The 15,311-nt window shown below is 37.4% G+C and overlaps 1 protein-coding gene across 7 annotated transcripts in view; it reads left to right on the forward strand.

The window, feature by feature from the left end:
- The window catches only part of cep112 (centrosomal protein 112), a 399,081-nt gene that overhangs the window by 120,215 nt on the left and 263,555 nt on the right, over positions 1 to 15,311 (forward strand). For all 7 annotated transcript variants that reach the window (XM_069929793.1, XM_069929789.1, XM_069929788.1 and 4 more), the window contains 3 exons: positions 5,576 to 5,675; positions 12,086 to 12,204; positions 15,074 to 15,217. In XM_069929793.1, coding sequence (XP_069785894.1) covers positions 5,576 to 5,675; positions 12,086 to 12,204; positions 15,074 to 15,217 — 363 coding nt within the window. The remainder of the gene's footprint in view (positions 1 to 5,575; positions 5,676 to 12,085; positions 12,205 to 15,073; positions 15,218 to 15,311) is intronic.

Genomic DNA, 15,311 nt, shown 5'->3' on the forward strand with positions numbered 1-15,311 from the left:
TGTTTGAAATGATCCTGATCTTGCCTCATCACAATAATTGGAGTAATAAATCTTCATTATTCAAGAGGGCATCGGGCCCTTCTGGAGTATTTGGCAGGGTACTGAAAATCTGTGCCAAACAATGAGCTGGAGTGTTCATGGACATCTTAAATCTCTTATTGCTGCAGTCGAAGGTTCCCACAAGTTTCAAAAGAGCTTCAATCGTACTGGTGCCCAAAAAGAACAGAATGAGCTGCCTCAATGACTATCGCCCAGCAGCCCTCATATCTTCTATGATGAAATGCTTTAAAAGGTTGATCATGGGCAGAATTAACTCATACTTAAGTGAATGGAAAGAAAAAGGTTTGAAAACCACTGTTTTAATCGTCCCTAATTGACTCGTTATGTGCACAGTTTCATAACACCAAAGGAAATGGGCCAATGACAATTTTTCTCAAGTAAAATATTTCAGTAACCATTAGATCTAGAGCAGTGGTTCTCAACCTTCCCTTCCCACTCACATACCACCTTAAGCAATCCCTTACCAATCACAAAGCACTTATGGCATAGGGAATACTTAAAGTGGAATGTGAGTTTTAAAAAAAGGTTGCTCACCCTTGCTCTATCCTCAAGGACCCTCACCACCTAGGCCATGCCCTCTTCTCACTGCTACCATCAGAAAGGAGATACAGGAACCTGAAGATGAAGACACCTTCTTTCCCTCTGTCATCATATTTATTAATGAACAAGAACCACATATGCTACCTTACTTTTTTCTCTTATTTTATACTAATTTTTTTTTTAATGTAATATATAGGCACGTGCCACTTAACATCTGTTCGGGCAACGTCCAAAGCCATATTTGTCTATGGTCCCATAATTATCTTGTTACTGCAAGCAAGTCTGCAGCAATTTAGAAAAAGTGATTGCTCACTATAAGAAATTTTATACTGTATATCCACACTGATCCCACTGCCCTACTCTCTGCCCTCTGTTGGTCCCCTCACTGATCCCTGCTTATAGATAAAAAATTTACAGGTGCATTACAATTTTTGTATGCCTAACATCATGTAATTGTGAAGGAAAAATAAGCATTTAATGTTGAGACCATTTTGAATAGAGATTGAAGAAAGGAGTGGTTGCTTTTAATTATACAGTTGCAGATCTTGGTCAGCAGTTGGATTATGGTATCAGAAGATTTATGATACAGAAATAGAGTATTGGACCCATCTTGCCTATGCTAGTTATAAAGGAACCACAGAAATGCGGTCTTCCAGAAATGTGTGATTTTAAGACACTAATCAATTTATTTCTCATTGCTGATGTTAAGCATGCTCTGAATTGATTAATGCTGATTCGCATTGTACCTGTACCACTTAAATTTGATTAGATTTAAGTTTCAGATTTATTGCCTGTGATATCATGTACAACCCTGAAATTCTTTTTCCTGTGCGTGAGGCAGAATTACTACTTACTGGTAGTGCAAAACAAAACTGACTCAACATCCTCATGGAAACAAATAAATAAATGTAAGTATACTGCAATACAGAGAGGGAAAATCAATAAAGTGCAAAAATAAGAGTCCTTGAATAAGTCTCTGATTGAGTTTGTTGTTGAGGAGTCTGATGATGGAGGAGGAGCAGCTGTTTCTGAACTTGATGGTGAAAGTCTTATGGTACCTATACATCTTTCCTGATGGTAACAGAGAGAACAGAATGAAAGTCTGCAGACACCATGGTTGAAGTAAAAACACAATGCTGGAGAAATTCAGCTGGTCAAACAGTGGACTTTATGTAGCAAAGATAAAGATACATAGCCATAAATTTGGGATTGTACCTTGATGAGGAGTTCAAGCATTGGTTGTATCTTTATTTTTGCTACATAAAGTCCACTGTTTGACCAGCTGAGTTTCTCCAGCGTTGTGTTTTTAGAACAGAGCATGTGCTGCCTGGTGTGGATCATTGATTGCTGCTGCTCTCCGATGGCAGGGTTCTCTGTAAATGTTCTCGGTGTTCTCGGGAGGGGAGTTTACCTGTGATGACTTGGGCTGTATCTACCTTTTGCAGGGCTTTATGCTCAGGGGTATTGGTTAGGGTGGCCAAATGTCTGGTTTTAAGCCAGACAGTCGGGCTTTTGAGTAATCTGTCCTCTGTCTGGCGCCACCTGCATTTGGGGTGTAGGGTCAGAAAGGGGACACACCATATTTAATGCAGTGTCTAAGGATCCATAGGCCGTGCGCAGCCATGTTCTTTCTTGCAAGCATGCGCTAGTGCTTGCTGGTGCGTGTGCAATAGATTGGAGTACCAGGTCCACTAGCGTCACTTCCATCGGAGGGAGGGAGCGCATAGTCTACGGACCCTGGGACGCTGCATTTAACTGAGAGAGTTTTCTCATGCACACCCTGCATGTCTTCCATTTTGGAAATGGCCACCCTAGTATAGATGTCCCTGACATCAGATCATAATGCAGCGCACTTTCCACCACATATCAGTAGAAAATTTCCAGTTTGATAGGGTAATTACCGCTGAATCCAATCACTGTTAGAAGCACCTTGGAAAACAGCAATTAGAGCACTAGTTCTGGTGTGGGCTCTCTTTTTCACCAATACAAACCTAGAAATCTTGGTGGAAGGGTGATTCAAAATGCTGGATTTGGCAGTAGAAGCTGCCAAAGGTGGAATTGAATATCCATGGAGACAAGTTACATTAGAGACTGCAGAAGCTGGAATTTGGAACAAAAATTAAGTAACTGGAAATGATTGCTGGGTCAGGGAGCAAGTTGGTTGTCGAGCGAGAGGAAGATGAGTGGGCTTAGTGTCAGTGGTCCCTTCTGCCTATAACAGCACCATTTCAATCAGTCATTTACAACTTTGACACGTGGCACAGCTGTTCCAGGAGTATGAATGCAATCCACTTGGTAACACTCTTCCCTCTCTCTGCCTGGAGAAGGTTCCATGCAATTGATATATTAAAAAAATCAATTCAAAATATGAATTACACAATTGAAGTTTTAAGCCAAAAATTATTTTTTTCAAAACTACAATTATACTAATTAGATTCAAAGCATCAAAGTTGTTTTTAGGAATTGATAAGAAGAAAGCTCTGAACTGTCAGTGAAAACCAGGCTTTTCTGGGTTTTTTTAGCCCTTGCCCAGTGATTTCTGTCTATGTTATCATTGATTTTTTTTTTTAAGAACTAATTGTAACAGCACAGTCACAAAGACACAAGTCATTAACATTCAAGTTTGCCTGAAGTTCAATATGATCATGTCTAATCTCTGCTGGCCTTGCTTCTTTTTGTGCTATTTTCCCATAATCCACAGCTCTATCAAATATTTATCTATCTCCACTTTAGATCTCTGCTCTACTACCCTGGTGCAGAGAATTCCAGAGATTCATTAACCACTGAGAGAAGAAATATCTACTCACTTCAGTTTTAAATGACCAGCCCCTCACTTTGCAGCTAAATACTCCCAGTGTGGCATCATTGACTCAATGTGGTACTTTCTGCCACTAACTTCATTAAAATCATAAGTTCTATTTAATACAATTCAAAGTTGCTCTCAAACAATGGTATGTGTGTTGTGGATAGCCTACATTTGTGGATTCATAAATCAAAAGAGTTGCTACATGTCTAGAACTGAGCATCCTCAAAAACATTTACAATGTGGAGCGGTTTTCCAAGCAAAATCTTCAAGGTTACATTCTCGTGTGCCAGTTATATTGTGTTAATAAAATCATTGTGTTAATGAGATAGCAAAGGTGACAAATGTATTTTATTGCACTTGAATTTCAAATTGTTCATTTTGGACCTGAAAGAGATGGAATATGGCACTGTCTAACTGATGATGTTCAATACCTTGGTGGTCTAATCTGACTTGACGGCTCATGCATGCAGAGGACTAAAATGTAGGAAGGTGCACCAAATATTGGAATGCTGACTGCATCATGAGGCTGAAGCACAGTGGTTAAGTCCTTGTCAGGATTGTGTGAAGAACTGAGAGTAGTATTGGCACCATGCCGTTGAAAAAAAAATCTCCTTAAGTAGAGTGCATGGCTGATTTTACCAGAAAGATATCTGAACTCCAAAGATTATATGGTGGAGGGAGATTGCAAAGACTTGTCTTTAACTGCTGGTATTTAACTTTTGAAGATTTAAAGCAGAATTGATGTGTTAATTAAAGAGAAACTTTTGCTGGTTGGGAAATCTAGGACTGGGGATGGAAGAGCTCGTCTATCATCACAACATCAAGGTGTGAAGTTTAAAAATAATAATTCCATGTGCAAGTGACAATATAATTAATTTTGAATTAGAAATGAGATAAATTAAAGAGTATGTGACAAACCCAGAGTAGCCTGCTGAGGGCAGGTAATATGATCACTGAAACAATAGATTTCAATGAATTAATCGTTTGTAAGTGTAACTCTGCTTCAAGATGTTGTAAATTTACATTAAACTTTATTGCAGTATGGATTAATCAAATGAGGCTTACTGGCAGCCATTAGCATTGTGTATTCAATGTAATCAGCTTTACTTTAAGGAGTTGCTTCAGATCTGTCTTTTTTACTTATGCTTTTGCCATTCTAGTTGATTTATTTTCAGGATTTTTCAAAAGTGACAATCTGATTTTCAGAAGATTTTTTGTTTCATTAAACTCTCAGAATCAACACTGGAGTAATTTTATTATGTTGCCATTGTAAATATATGATGTGAATTTGGGGCTTGTTTTTGATACCTAGGGGCAGAATTAGACTATTCACCCCCTCAAGGCTACTCAGTCATTCAAATCATGGCTGATATATTTTTCCTCTCAATCCCACAATCCTATCACCTTTGAGACATTTACTAATCAACCTCTGCTTTAAATATACTCAATATACAGATTCCCCACCCTTTGGCTAAAGAACACCTCATGTTCAGGCATTGTTATGCTTTTAGAAAATAGATCATATCATTAAATAGGACAGAATTGACCCTTTATTTAGATCAAGGGATTGTTTAATTTAGTCTTACTTATTTTCTATCCAGAACTATTTTGGAATATATTAAGAGAAAGAGATAAACGGTTAATTACTATATTGACAAATATGGATAGGTTTTGACATTTGTATTTAATTTGTGATATGACCTGTTGTATGTTATAGTGGAAGACCTTGATTATAGGATTTATATGTAAAACTCAACAAAAATATTTTAAAAAGAAAGAAGGAATATACGATTGGCACCAGAATTATTATTTTTGCTCTCGTGCTGTGTCAACTTGAGATATTTTTTCTTGACACTTTGTGATGGAATTTTTTTATTTAAAGGTACACTGGATAGAATAAAATTGATAATAACAGTTATTAGTGTTATTTGAGTCTCTGGATGGATTGACCCTCAATTGGATGGTTTCTAAATAATCCAAACCAGATTTATTATTTGCCAATCCACATTTATCAGTGCTTTTTCTTCAAAGTCTATCTTTAAAAGATTTTATTTAATTTATTTTCTTGCTATAGCTGAGTTATGTCTGTACACTATATTTTAGAGTTGGAAAATGCCTTCAAAACTGAATTCATCTGGATCTTCGGATTTTTTTTTCGTCTTGTTCCAGATTCTTGACCGGAAAAATAATGAGATTGAGGACCTAAAGACACTTTATAGGAGCAAACAAAAGGAAGCAGAGGAGATGAATAAAAAGCTGGAAAAGAGAGGTAAACATTGTGAAGATTGTGGCAAGTGTCTGCTTTGCTCTGAAATTAAAACTTGATCTGAACCTGTTGTGACTAAAGCCAATCCAAACTTTAACCAAGCTCAACATATATTTTTTTTGGTTAACCTACCTGACCCTGACATATTGAGAGAGCAAGTTCTCGAGTTAAAAAAAACGCAGCTACTTTCCCATCTCTGTTGGCATTCATCCTTATTGTGTCCCACAGTCCACTTGTTTATAAGGATCAGGGGTGGCCTGCTCCAATCTCAACAAGAGGATTTACTCAATTTTTATTGTTTGGTTTGACTTGACACAATTTGTGAAGTTCTGTCAGACTGATTGAATGAACAGGTTCTAGTTGGAGCTGGATGCACAACTTGGTGATCTTATTTTGCACAGGCTGAACTGGAGGATTCATGGAAGAGATTTGTTTTGTAGCCTGAAACAGAGTGGGAATCAATATTAAAGGACCTAATCAAAGGTTCATGCAGGGGCTATCTAGCCATATAGGAATGGATCCCTTTTTATTCCATCCTTCAAATCCAGAAAGATCTTGGGCTCTCTTGGAGATGTAGTTTACCTTTGTTTGGATAACAATGGGGAGTTTGTGTTAGCTGATATCACTTTATTCATGTTTTTGATCATTTGCTTCCACCCATTTTTTTTAACTACAGTTTAGCTGAGTCTTAGATCAATTACAGTTAAATTTTGTTGACCAATTCCACTTAAATTATATCAAGAAACTTACATAGACTGGCAGCTATCCAGCTTGTTGGGGTCACAACAATCAGCAGGAAAAGGCCTGCTTAACATTCTGCCCATACCCAAGAAATTTGTGGATTGTGACATTGGGAGACTTATTATTTGTAAATACAAGTGCAATTTAAAAATGACAGTCAAAGTAAATTTATTGATGAAGGGTGGCATCTTCAGTGAAAGATTCAAGTTGTGAACACAATTATCATTAAATTCATAGAATTGGATCTGTACTGAGTTGTGGAAATAACTGGTCTCTTAAACAGGTTTCTATTAAAATATGATTTGTTTCAAGATAAACAAAGCTTCGAACTGCCCCTCTACAGATGATAACTTCCTAATATGGGACACACTGAAGGCTTATTTTAGGGGCCAGATAATTGCATATACCAAAAGCATCAAAAAGGGGCACATGAGGAGATTAGGATTTAGAACAGGAGATAGCTCAACTGGAAAAATAAATATCAAACATCAAGCTCAGAGGGAAAATACAGGAATTTGGTGAATAAAAAGCTCAAATATAATATGTTACAAACATATAAGACAGAAAAAGATGTTAAGATCTAGAGAGCTGTTCTTGAGCTGGGGGAGAGGGTCCGTAAAGTCTTGTCCTGGCAGGTGAGGGCAGAAGAGGCCTCAAGAACAATCAATACCATTCAAACAGGGAAGGCAAGATCTCACATAAATCAAAAGAAATAAACAAAACATTTAGAAGGTTTTATAAAGAATTGCATAAATCTGAGTCAGGGAGAGATCCTACCAAAATAGATTATTTCTTGCTTTCATTGGAACTACCAAATTTGTCAGGTCACTCGTCAGAGTGCTTCTGGTACCATGTAACTCAGTTCTACTTGTCGCATAGTCTGGTGGTCAGCGACTAACTCCCCTACCAGGCTTGCCTGGGGAAGAGGGTGGCTAGGTTCCCTGCAGGATGAAAAACAAGACCTGTCAAAGGGCAAATGAACCCTCTTGTAGGGTTAATCGCCATCTAGCAAACATAGAAATGGCATCCCTTGCATTGAAGCTTGGTCTGGCCATTCACTGCAACAGAACTTCCTTTCTGAGGAGTGGGATATCCTCATTATAAAGGTTAAAACCCTGTGTTTTTGATTTGTAGTTAATTTTGTGCCTATCCCTTTAAGAAAAATTATTGTTTATAGTATTACCATAGTGACTATGATGTCATATGTCATAATATCTGAGCAGACCAAGAGCTTGCATCTCATTCTTCAAAGAATTATGAAGGGAACATAAGCTCGAGATACTTTTCTTTGACTTCTTCTTAATTCATCTTATTTTGTCTTAATTTTGTCTATTTCTTATATCTGTTTAAAGTTGAATATCGTTATATCATTTATACAGAATGCTTTGTTTATTCATCATTATGAAAATCTCAATGCGAAGTTATGCAAAATGTTTATCAGTTTTATCAATGAATTAAAGCTACTTAAAGCTGAATCTACAAAGTTTAGTTTATTAGATTAATAAGTAATTATTATTGCTCATATTTCTTTGAAGATGATGTGTTTTGAAATTGGGAAATACTTGAACTTGGAAATTGACATATATACTCATTAAACCCCACAAACTGACTGAAAGAAACCATCATCATCCAAAAGGATGGATAGCCAGAAGAAAAAGAAGAAGACCACTTAATATGGATCAAGAAGAACAAGAGGGGCTGAATGCCCCTTTCTCTAAAGATACGATTGCATGGACCCTGAGCTCTTTGCAGGCTGGCAAATCACTGAGGGAGGATGGTTTCCCTGTTGAATTTTACAAAGAGTTCAAAGATCTTTTAGTCTCTCTTCTTATGAAGGGTGGTGGATCACGTAGTGGAGATCCATATCCTCCTGGAGTCTTTTTCAACAGCAATCATAATAGAGATCCCAAAAAGAGGCAGCGACCCATTGAATCCCACCTCATATAGACCCATCTCTTTATTGAATAGAAATCATAAAACCATTGCAAAAGCATTGGTCAATAAGTTGGCAGAATATTTGCTGAAATTAATGAATCCAAACCAAGCTGGATTTGTAGAAAAGAAACAATCAGCAAACAACATAGCTAGATTGCCTAATATATTTGGCACAGTCGGGTGGAGCCATGAGTGGCCGTAGCTCTGGATGCGCAGAAGGCCTTCAACAGATTGGAATGGGACTTTTTGTTCAAGGTACTGGAGAAATTTGGATTGGGTCAAACATTTATTAATTGAGTGAGAACACTTTACTATAAACCCCAAGCTAAAATTATTACAAATGGGCAGATGTCTTCAGTGTTCCCATTGAGCATGTCCAGTAGGCAGGGCTGTCCATTGCCCCAGCATTGTTCATACTGGCAATTGAGCTGCTGGCAGAAACTATTGGGCAGGACCCAGACATAAAGGGGTTCAAGGTGGGCCAGGTGGAACAAAAAATTAACCTTCTCGCTGCTGATGTGTTAGTGTATTTGACAGACCCCAGGGGGTCATTGGCCAGGCTGAGGACCACGCTGGAGGATTATGGTAAATCTCGACAAAAGTAAGATTATGCCTTTGACGAATGGGGATTATAGATAATATCAACATGAAAGTTAATTTAAATGGTGGCAAGAAGGCATTAAATATCTGGGGATAAAAGTAGACAAAGATTTATCCAACTTATACAAACTTAATTATCTCCCTTTGTTCTGGAAGACTGAGGAGGACCTTGATAAATGGAGGACTCTGCCCAAAACACTGTTAACTGTGTCAGAATGAAGGTGATGCCAAGGCTCCAGTAAATGTTTCAATCATTAATCATTTTGTTGCCCCAGGGCTTTTTTTAAGATGCTAAGCAAATGTGTCAGAAAGTTCCTGTGACGCGGTAAAATGGCTAGAATCTCCATGGAAAAGTTGACACGGAAAAGAATTTGGGGGGTTTAAAATGATCTGATTTCCAAAAATATGACTGGACAGCCCAGGCAAGGTTTATTGCCTCACTCTTTGAGCGAGGGGGTCCCCCCTCATGTGCACAAATTGGACTACACGTGGTAGGTGAAAAGATAACAGGAGAATTCATATATAAGTGGAACACCAAATTATTCTCAAAGAAAACAGATAACTCCATATTAAAGTCTGTACTGCAGACAGGGAAAAGAATAAAGCAGTGTATGGATGAAAGATGGGGATATCTCCCAAAATACCCTTGACCCAGAATGATTTAATACCCTTGACTCTGGGTAATAAAATTCTGGACACCTGGTGCCAGAAAAGGGATGAGGTGTATCAAGGATTGTACAAGCGAAGGCAACTCATGTCATTCAAGCAAATGAGGAATAAATATGATTTGTCTAATAGAACATTCTTCTGCTATCTGCAACTCAGATCTTTTTAAGGAACAAGTAGGGACCATCTATGACTGCCCATGTGTAGTGACATGGAGATTCTAATTTGAAAGGGAAATGTGTGTAAATTTATCTCCAAAATGTATTACATATTCCAAATTGAGGGCTCGATCCTGGGCTTATACAGGTGATGGGAGTCAGACTTGAGCACAAAAATTAATGAAGAGTGGTGGCAAGATCTGTGTCTGGACAGCGTGACTAGAGTCAGTAATGCCAGATACAGGTTGGTGCAGTACAATTTCTTGCACCAATTGTACCTCATTCCACAAAAGTTACATAAATCAAAGCTAGAAATTTTGTAAATGTGCTTTAGGTGTGGTGTGGAGATTGGAACCTTTGTCCACTCCACCTGGCTATGTACATGGTTGAGATCCTTTTGGGACGTTCTAAAATAAAAAATTACAAAAGTGGATTTTCCACAGGATCCAGAGTTGTACCTTCTGGGAGATATTGGGGACGTGAATTTTAGACGGTCCAAATACCAAATTCTGTTCGTGAAGGTCGCTTTGTCGGTAGCCAGGAAGTGTACAGTGGAAGTCCGACTCCCAATTAAATGCCACACAATGGAATATGGAAATGCAATCTAAATGCATTCGTCAGAGAATGGCAACCCTATTTGAAATATATCGGTACACAGATTTGTTTAGAATCCCTTTGAATTATGGGTACTTTAACAATCCATCTCCCCAGAGAAATTAGTGGGATTAAGGAAGTAGGACATGATGCAAGTTATGTGCTTTTTTTTAGTTTTGTTTTTAGTTCTTTATTTAGTCACCCTGTTTTTTGCTCCCCAAGTCTTTTTCCTAAGTTTCTGTTGACCCCACCAGTATTTGTATCTATACAGGTATTCTCAGTTGTAATGGGGCGGGGAGGGGGATAAATACAGACGCTATGTTATATGAGTGTTGAATGGGATTGTATTGTTCATTTGAATTCTTGAGTCTATGAAAACCAAAAATAAAATATTCAAAAAAAACCAAAGCTTTATTGTAGATAAGTTAAGAAACAATTTTAATCAAGTTTGTATGGTCAATGCAGGAGATCTGTGGCCTTAAAAACATTTTTGCTCATTTAATAGCATAGCACCCCAAGGGAAAACAGATGTGTTGTAATAATCCTGGAGTCACAAATATAAGCTTACTAGGCTATTTTAGAAAGCACTTAAGAGTGAAATGCAATGATGCAGGTCTAGTTTCTGCATGCTAAAAAGCTGTTTGATTCTGTGACAAATAGAGAAAAGGGTTATGATTGCAGAGTAATCCAGAAGGTTGGACTAATGATCTAGAGGAGGATTCATATTCAGTTGTAAATAAATTTGTACTTTAGTATCAATAAAGGGTGGCAATCAACTTTGATTGTTATAAATATCTTCTGGCTTTAAAATATCCTTCAAGGAGGGAAATCCACTGCCCATGACCAGTTTGACCTGTATGTGACTCCAGAATCAAACATGTTGTTGACTCTTAAATATCAGCTGGAGTAGGATTGAAGCACTGCAAAAATAAATTACTGCATTGACTGCTTGGTTAAAAATGGACAATAAATGCTGGCCTTGCCCATTACACTCAGATTGTTCTGTATCCATCAGAGGAAGGTGCACCTGCAGGATTGCCTGACAAAATAACTTCCAAACCTCGGGCAGGTAGAGGAGCCTCGAGGATGCTCAGGAATTTAGCTCACTATAAATTTTGGGAGAAGGGTAAATCACCAATGGTGATTTACTCTTAATCTAATATTGATTGACATTGACAGAAGGCTGGAATCATTTGCAAAAGTTAAGCTGTGTACAAAGTTAGAATTTCTACTGAATCATAACTTTGAATTGATGAAACTATAGATTATTACAGTGTGGATAATCACTGTACAGAAATATAAAATGAAAATTGTTAGCAATATATTTAGAACATGAAATCACATGGACCAAAGGGTCTGATCCTATGTGATTTCTGCACCCAGATTGATGTCTAAACTAAAACTCTGCTGCTTGTACATGATAGATTTTCCTCTATTCTTCCAATATAATTGACACATCCATGCATCTTAATAATTTCCCAAAGTCCTTTTGGAATCAGGTTTTAACCAGTAATAAAACTACCTCAGGTAAAAAAAATGTATGACTAATTGCCTTGAGGTTTCATTAAGGTTTCTTCCAGGCAGTATTGTAAAATCAGTGCAAGTGGAAAAGAGGAGCAGCAGGACAGATACTACAACCAACGTGTCATGTCCATGATTGTCAGTTTCCAATGTTCATTTATCTGGTATGCTCAGTTATTTATTTTTGTATTTTGACAGTTCAGATCTTGGTTCGTGAATCACAAGTTATGCGAGAAAGTAAGGAGAACCAGATTGCTGAGTTGAAGAAGATGGCTGGGCAGAGTGCTGATACTTTAAAAAGTGATTGGGAGAGAAAGGTATGGAGCATTTGAAATGTGGATTGCTCTAGTTCAGTGGTTCTCAGCTTTTTTTTCCCCATTCACATACCACCTAAAGTAATCCCTTTCTAACCACAGAGCACCTAGGGCAAAGGATACCATATGTGAGTGGAAAAAATAAGGTTGAGAACCACTGCACTAATTGCATTATTGTGAATTTTTTTTTAAATACTGAGAATATAGATCTAGAGATAAAATTTCCTGTTTCTGTGATCGTGGAGGTAGGTGTTGGATGTGGGTAGTTGTGGATGGGAGGCAAGAAGCCACATAACAAATTGAACATTATGGTAATGTTTAGTTTTTATGGTCTTTAGGATTTCTTGTTTAATATATAAACAAAGGGAAATGTTAACTGTGCTTTCTCTAATCCTTCCTAGGAAAACTAACTGGTTCATTGGATTATTTGGGATATACACTGAAGAGTACTTGAAGTTGTAGGCGTCAAACTTAACTCTTCAGTAGATGAGTCAGTGGCAATTGGTTTTGGATAGAATCTTGCTGACGGATTTTGAACAACTTGGTGTCAATTGGGAGCAAATTAGAATTGATTGCTATGGCCATAATCACCTTGGTTCAATTTAAAGGTGGCCAGAAAGAAATGAATTGAGGAAAGTGTGTTTATTGGTAAAAATTGTGATTCATTGATGATTCGATATCAGCGAAGAAGTTTGACACTACCTCAAAGGTAATGAAGGGTGAGAAATGTGGAGGGGTGACAAAGATAGGTGATATCTCCAACTATGTGAAGCCAACCCAATAGCCTTTGGAGAATATTTTGAGGATTAACCATGTAGGTAAGAAAGAGGAGAGATGGGGATTTAGAACCTTTTCTACGTTATAGAGATTTGCTATTGAGACTTGCATATAATGAGGGTTCCTTAAACAAATAACCTGGTTTAAATTGTAAACTATATTTTCTCAATAACCTTAACACTATTACAAATAATGGTTTTACTTTAGAATCATTTTAACTATTCTACATTTAGATCCCCAGCTTAACTGACAGTTGCTGTATATGTATATTCATTCTGGGTCAAATACACTTCCTTGGACTGGCTGCTGTTCCAACGACCATCAACTGAAGCATTTCCAAAGTTCATACCTCCTGCTCTTTATTCTCATTGTGAGTGTGTGATCAGTTCCTTTTCCTCTCCCTTCATGTACTATATGCACCATATTTTTCATTGATTATTTTGTCACATAGGGCTAGGCTGATAGCTGCAATGTAGAAAGTTTGGTCTTTGTTAAATTCCTGTGGCCAGCTTTATCAGCCCTTCAAGAATGTCTCATTGTCTTTGAGCTATACCTTTTACCTCAAATCCAACTTCCTGCTTTTAATCATTTGTATAATAATTTTACAACCAAGAAATCTTTTACAAACAACAGAAGTAATGATGTTTGGGTTTAAAGGAAAGACATTTCAGCAGGTAGCTATGACTAAATAGGGAAGACAGATATTGAAAGGCTTTGGAGATGAAAATATGGAGATTGCTTGGCAATTTTCAAAAACCAAGAGGTTAAGAGTGGAAATAAGAAGAAAAAGCTGATGCCGAAAATCTGAATTAAAAGTTGAAAATGCAGGAAAAACTCAGTGGATCAGGCAGTATCGATGGAAAGAGAAACAGTCAATCTTTCAGATCAGTGATCCTTCATTAGAACTGGGAAGAGGGTGATTGAGAGTGGAACTTTGGAGGGTAATATGGATATCTGAGAAGAGGGAACAATTTGCATCAACTCACTTGGAGTAAGGGGGAACAATTGATTTTCAGTTTTTAAGTGGGAATGAAAAAACAGAGATTGGCTTTGTTCTTCCAAATGGTTCTGAGAATTGAAACAAATTGTTTGATAGTCTTAATGGTTTGGTGTCTGGCGCATTCATTAGTTTGGAGTGAGAGTCAAGGGTATGGACTGTGGGCCAATGGTATGAAATATAAGAGTGTTGGAAATGGAAGAATAGCATCCAATTGTCTAGAAAATTTAACACTTCTTGGCTATAAGCATGTACCCACTCGGATTTGGTGTTTTGCTTATGGAGCAACAGTGATTGCCTTTAATAACTGATCCATTGATTGCTGCTTACTGGAGACATGTAACAATGTTGTTTCTATTTTATGGTTTCTAACTATTTGTTAACATTTTATTTCTGAATTTAATGTTTGTTCAGGTTCAATGTTACTGGTTCCTCCTGTTCCTTAAGATCTGATGCTGATCTTCAGTAACCATTGTGGCGTTGGGTTTAGGGTTAAGAGTCCTAACAGTGAAACTCCTTATTATCGCAACTGAATATTGCCATCTCAACATGAAATTCTCCTGCTTCCCAGAGGACAAAGTAGTCAATATGCTTTTGAGATAGACCCTCGCCCCCCCAGATGGTAATCAATATTCAGCTATACATTGCTTGTAATTTAAAAGAAAGACATGGATTTCTTTACATTTTTTGATTTGTGTAATCATTTTGGTTTTTACTGAAATTCTGTACTCTAAATGTGCACATGAATGGCAAAAATCCACTTCTTTGGACACGATACATATGTCTTTCAAAATCTGTTTGCACACACACAGTCTCCTTTAGGTTTGGAGCAATGTAATACTTAAGAAGTAGGCATTATGATATTTTAAATGTCTGTATTTCCATAAAGCGTGCTGATGGAAATTTTGTAAGTTCAATCATTGATAACTCAAAAACCAATCCTGGGGTTCAGATGAACTTGGCAACTGAATCACTTCAACATTTTGATGGCAGGCTACTGACAAGTTGAGATAAAACCAGGCGCACCTTGAATCCTCTTTCATAGAACAACCACTCATGTCTAAGTGTTATAAATAACTTTTTATTGTTTAAATGTAGTTACACAATGTTGTGGCAGAACTGGAGCAAGAGAAGTTTCAGCTACAGAAGAAGCACACAGAGAATATTCAGGAACTCCTCAAGGATACCAATGCACGCCTCACTAAAATGGAGACAGAATATGCTGCTCAGTCAAAAGCTACAGTAAGTGTCCAAGCTTTCGTTATCATGAATAAGTTATTAACAATTCATTAATTGAAGTACTGTGTAAAACCCTGCCAGGATTAAATTGTCGCAA

The sequence above is a fragment of the Narcine bancroftii genome, chromosome 3, assembly GCF_036971445.1.
Source record: "Narcine bancroftii isolate sNarBan1 chromosome 3, sNarBan1.hap1, whole genome shotgun sequence".
In the NCBI taxonomy this organism is placed as follows: Eukaryota; Metazoa; Chordata; class Chondrichthyes; order Torpediniformes; family Narcinidae; genus Narcine; species Narcine bancroftii.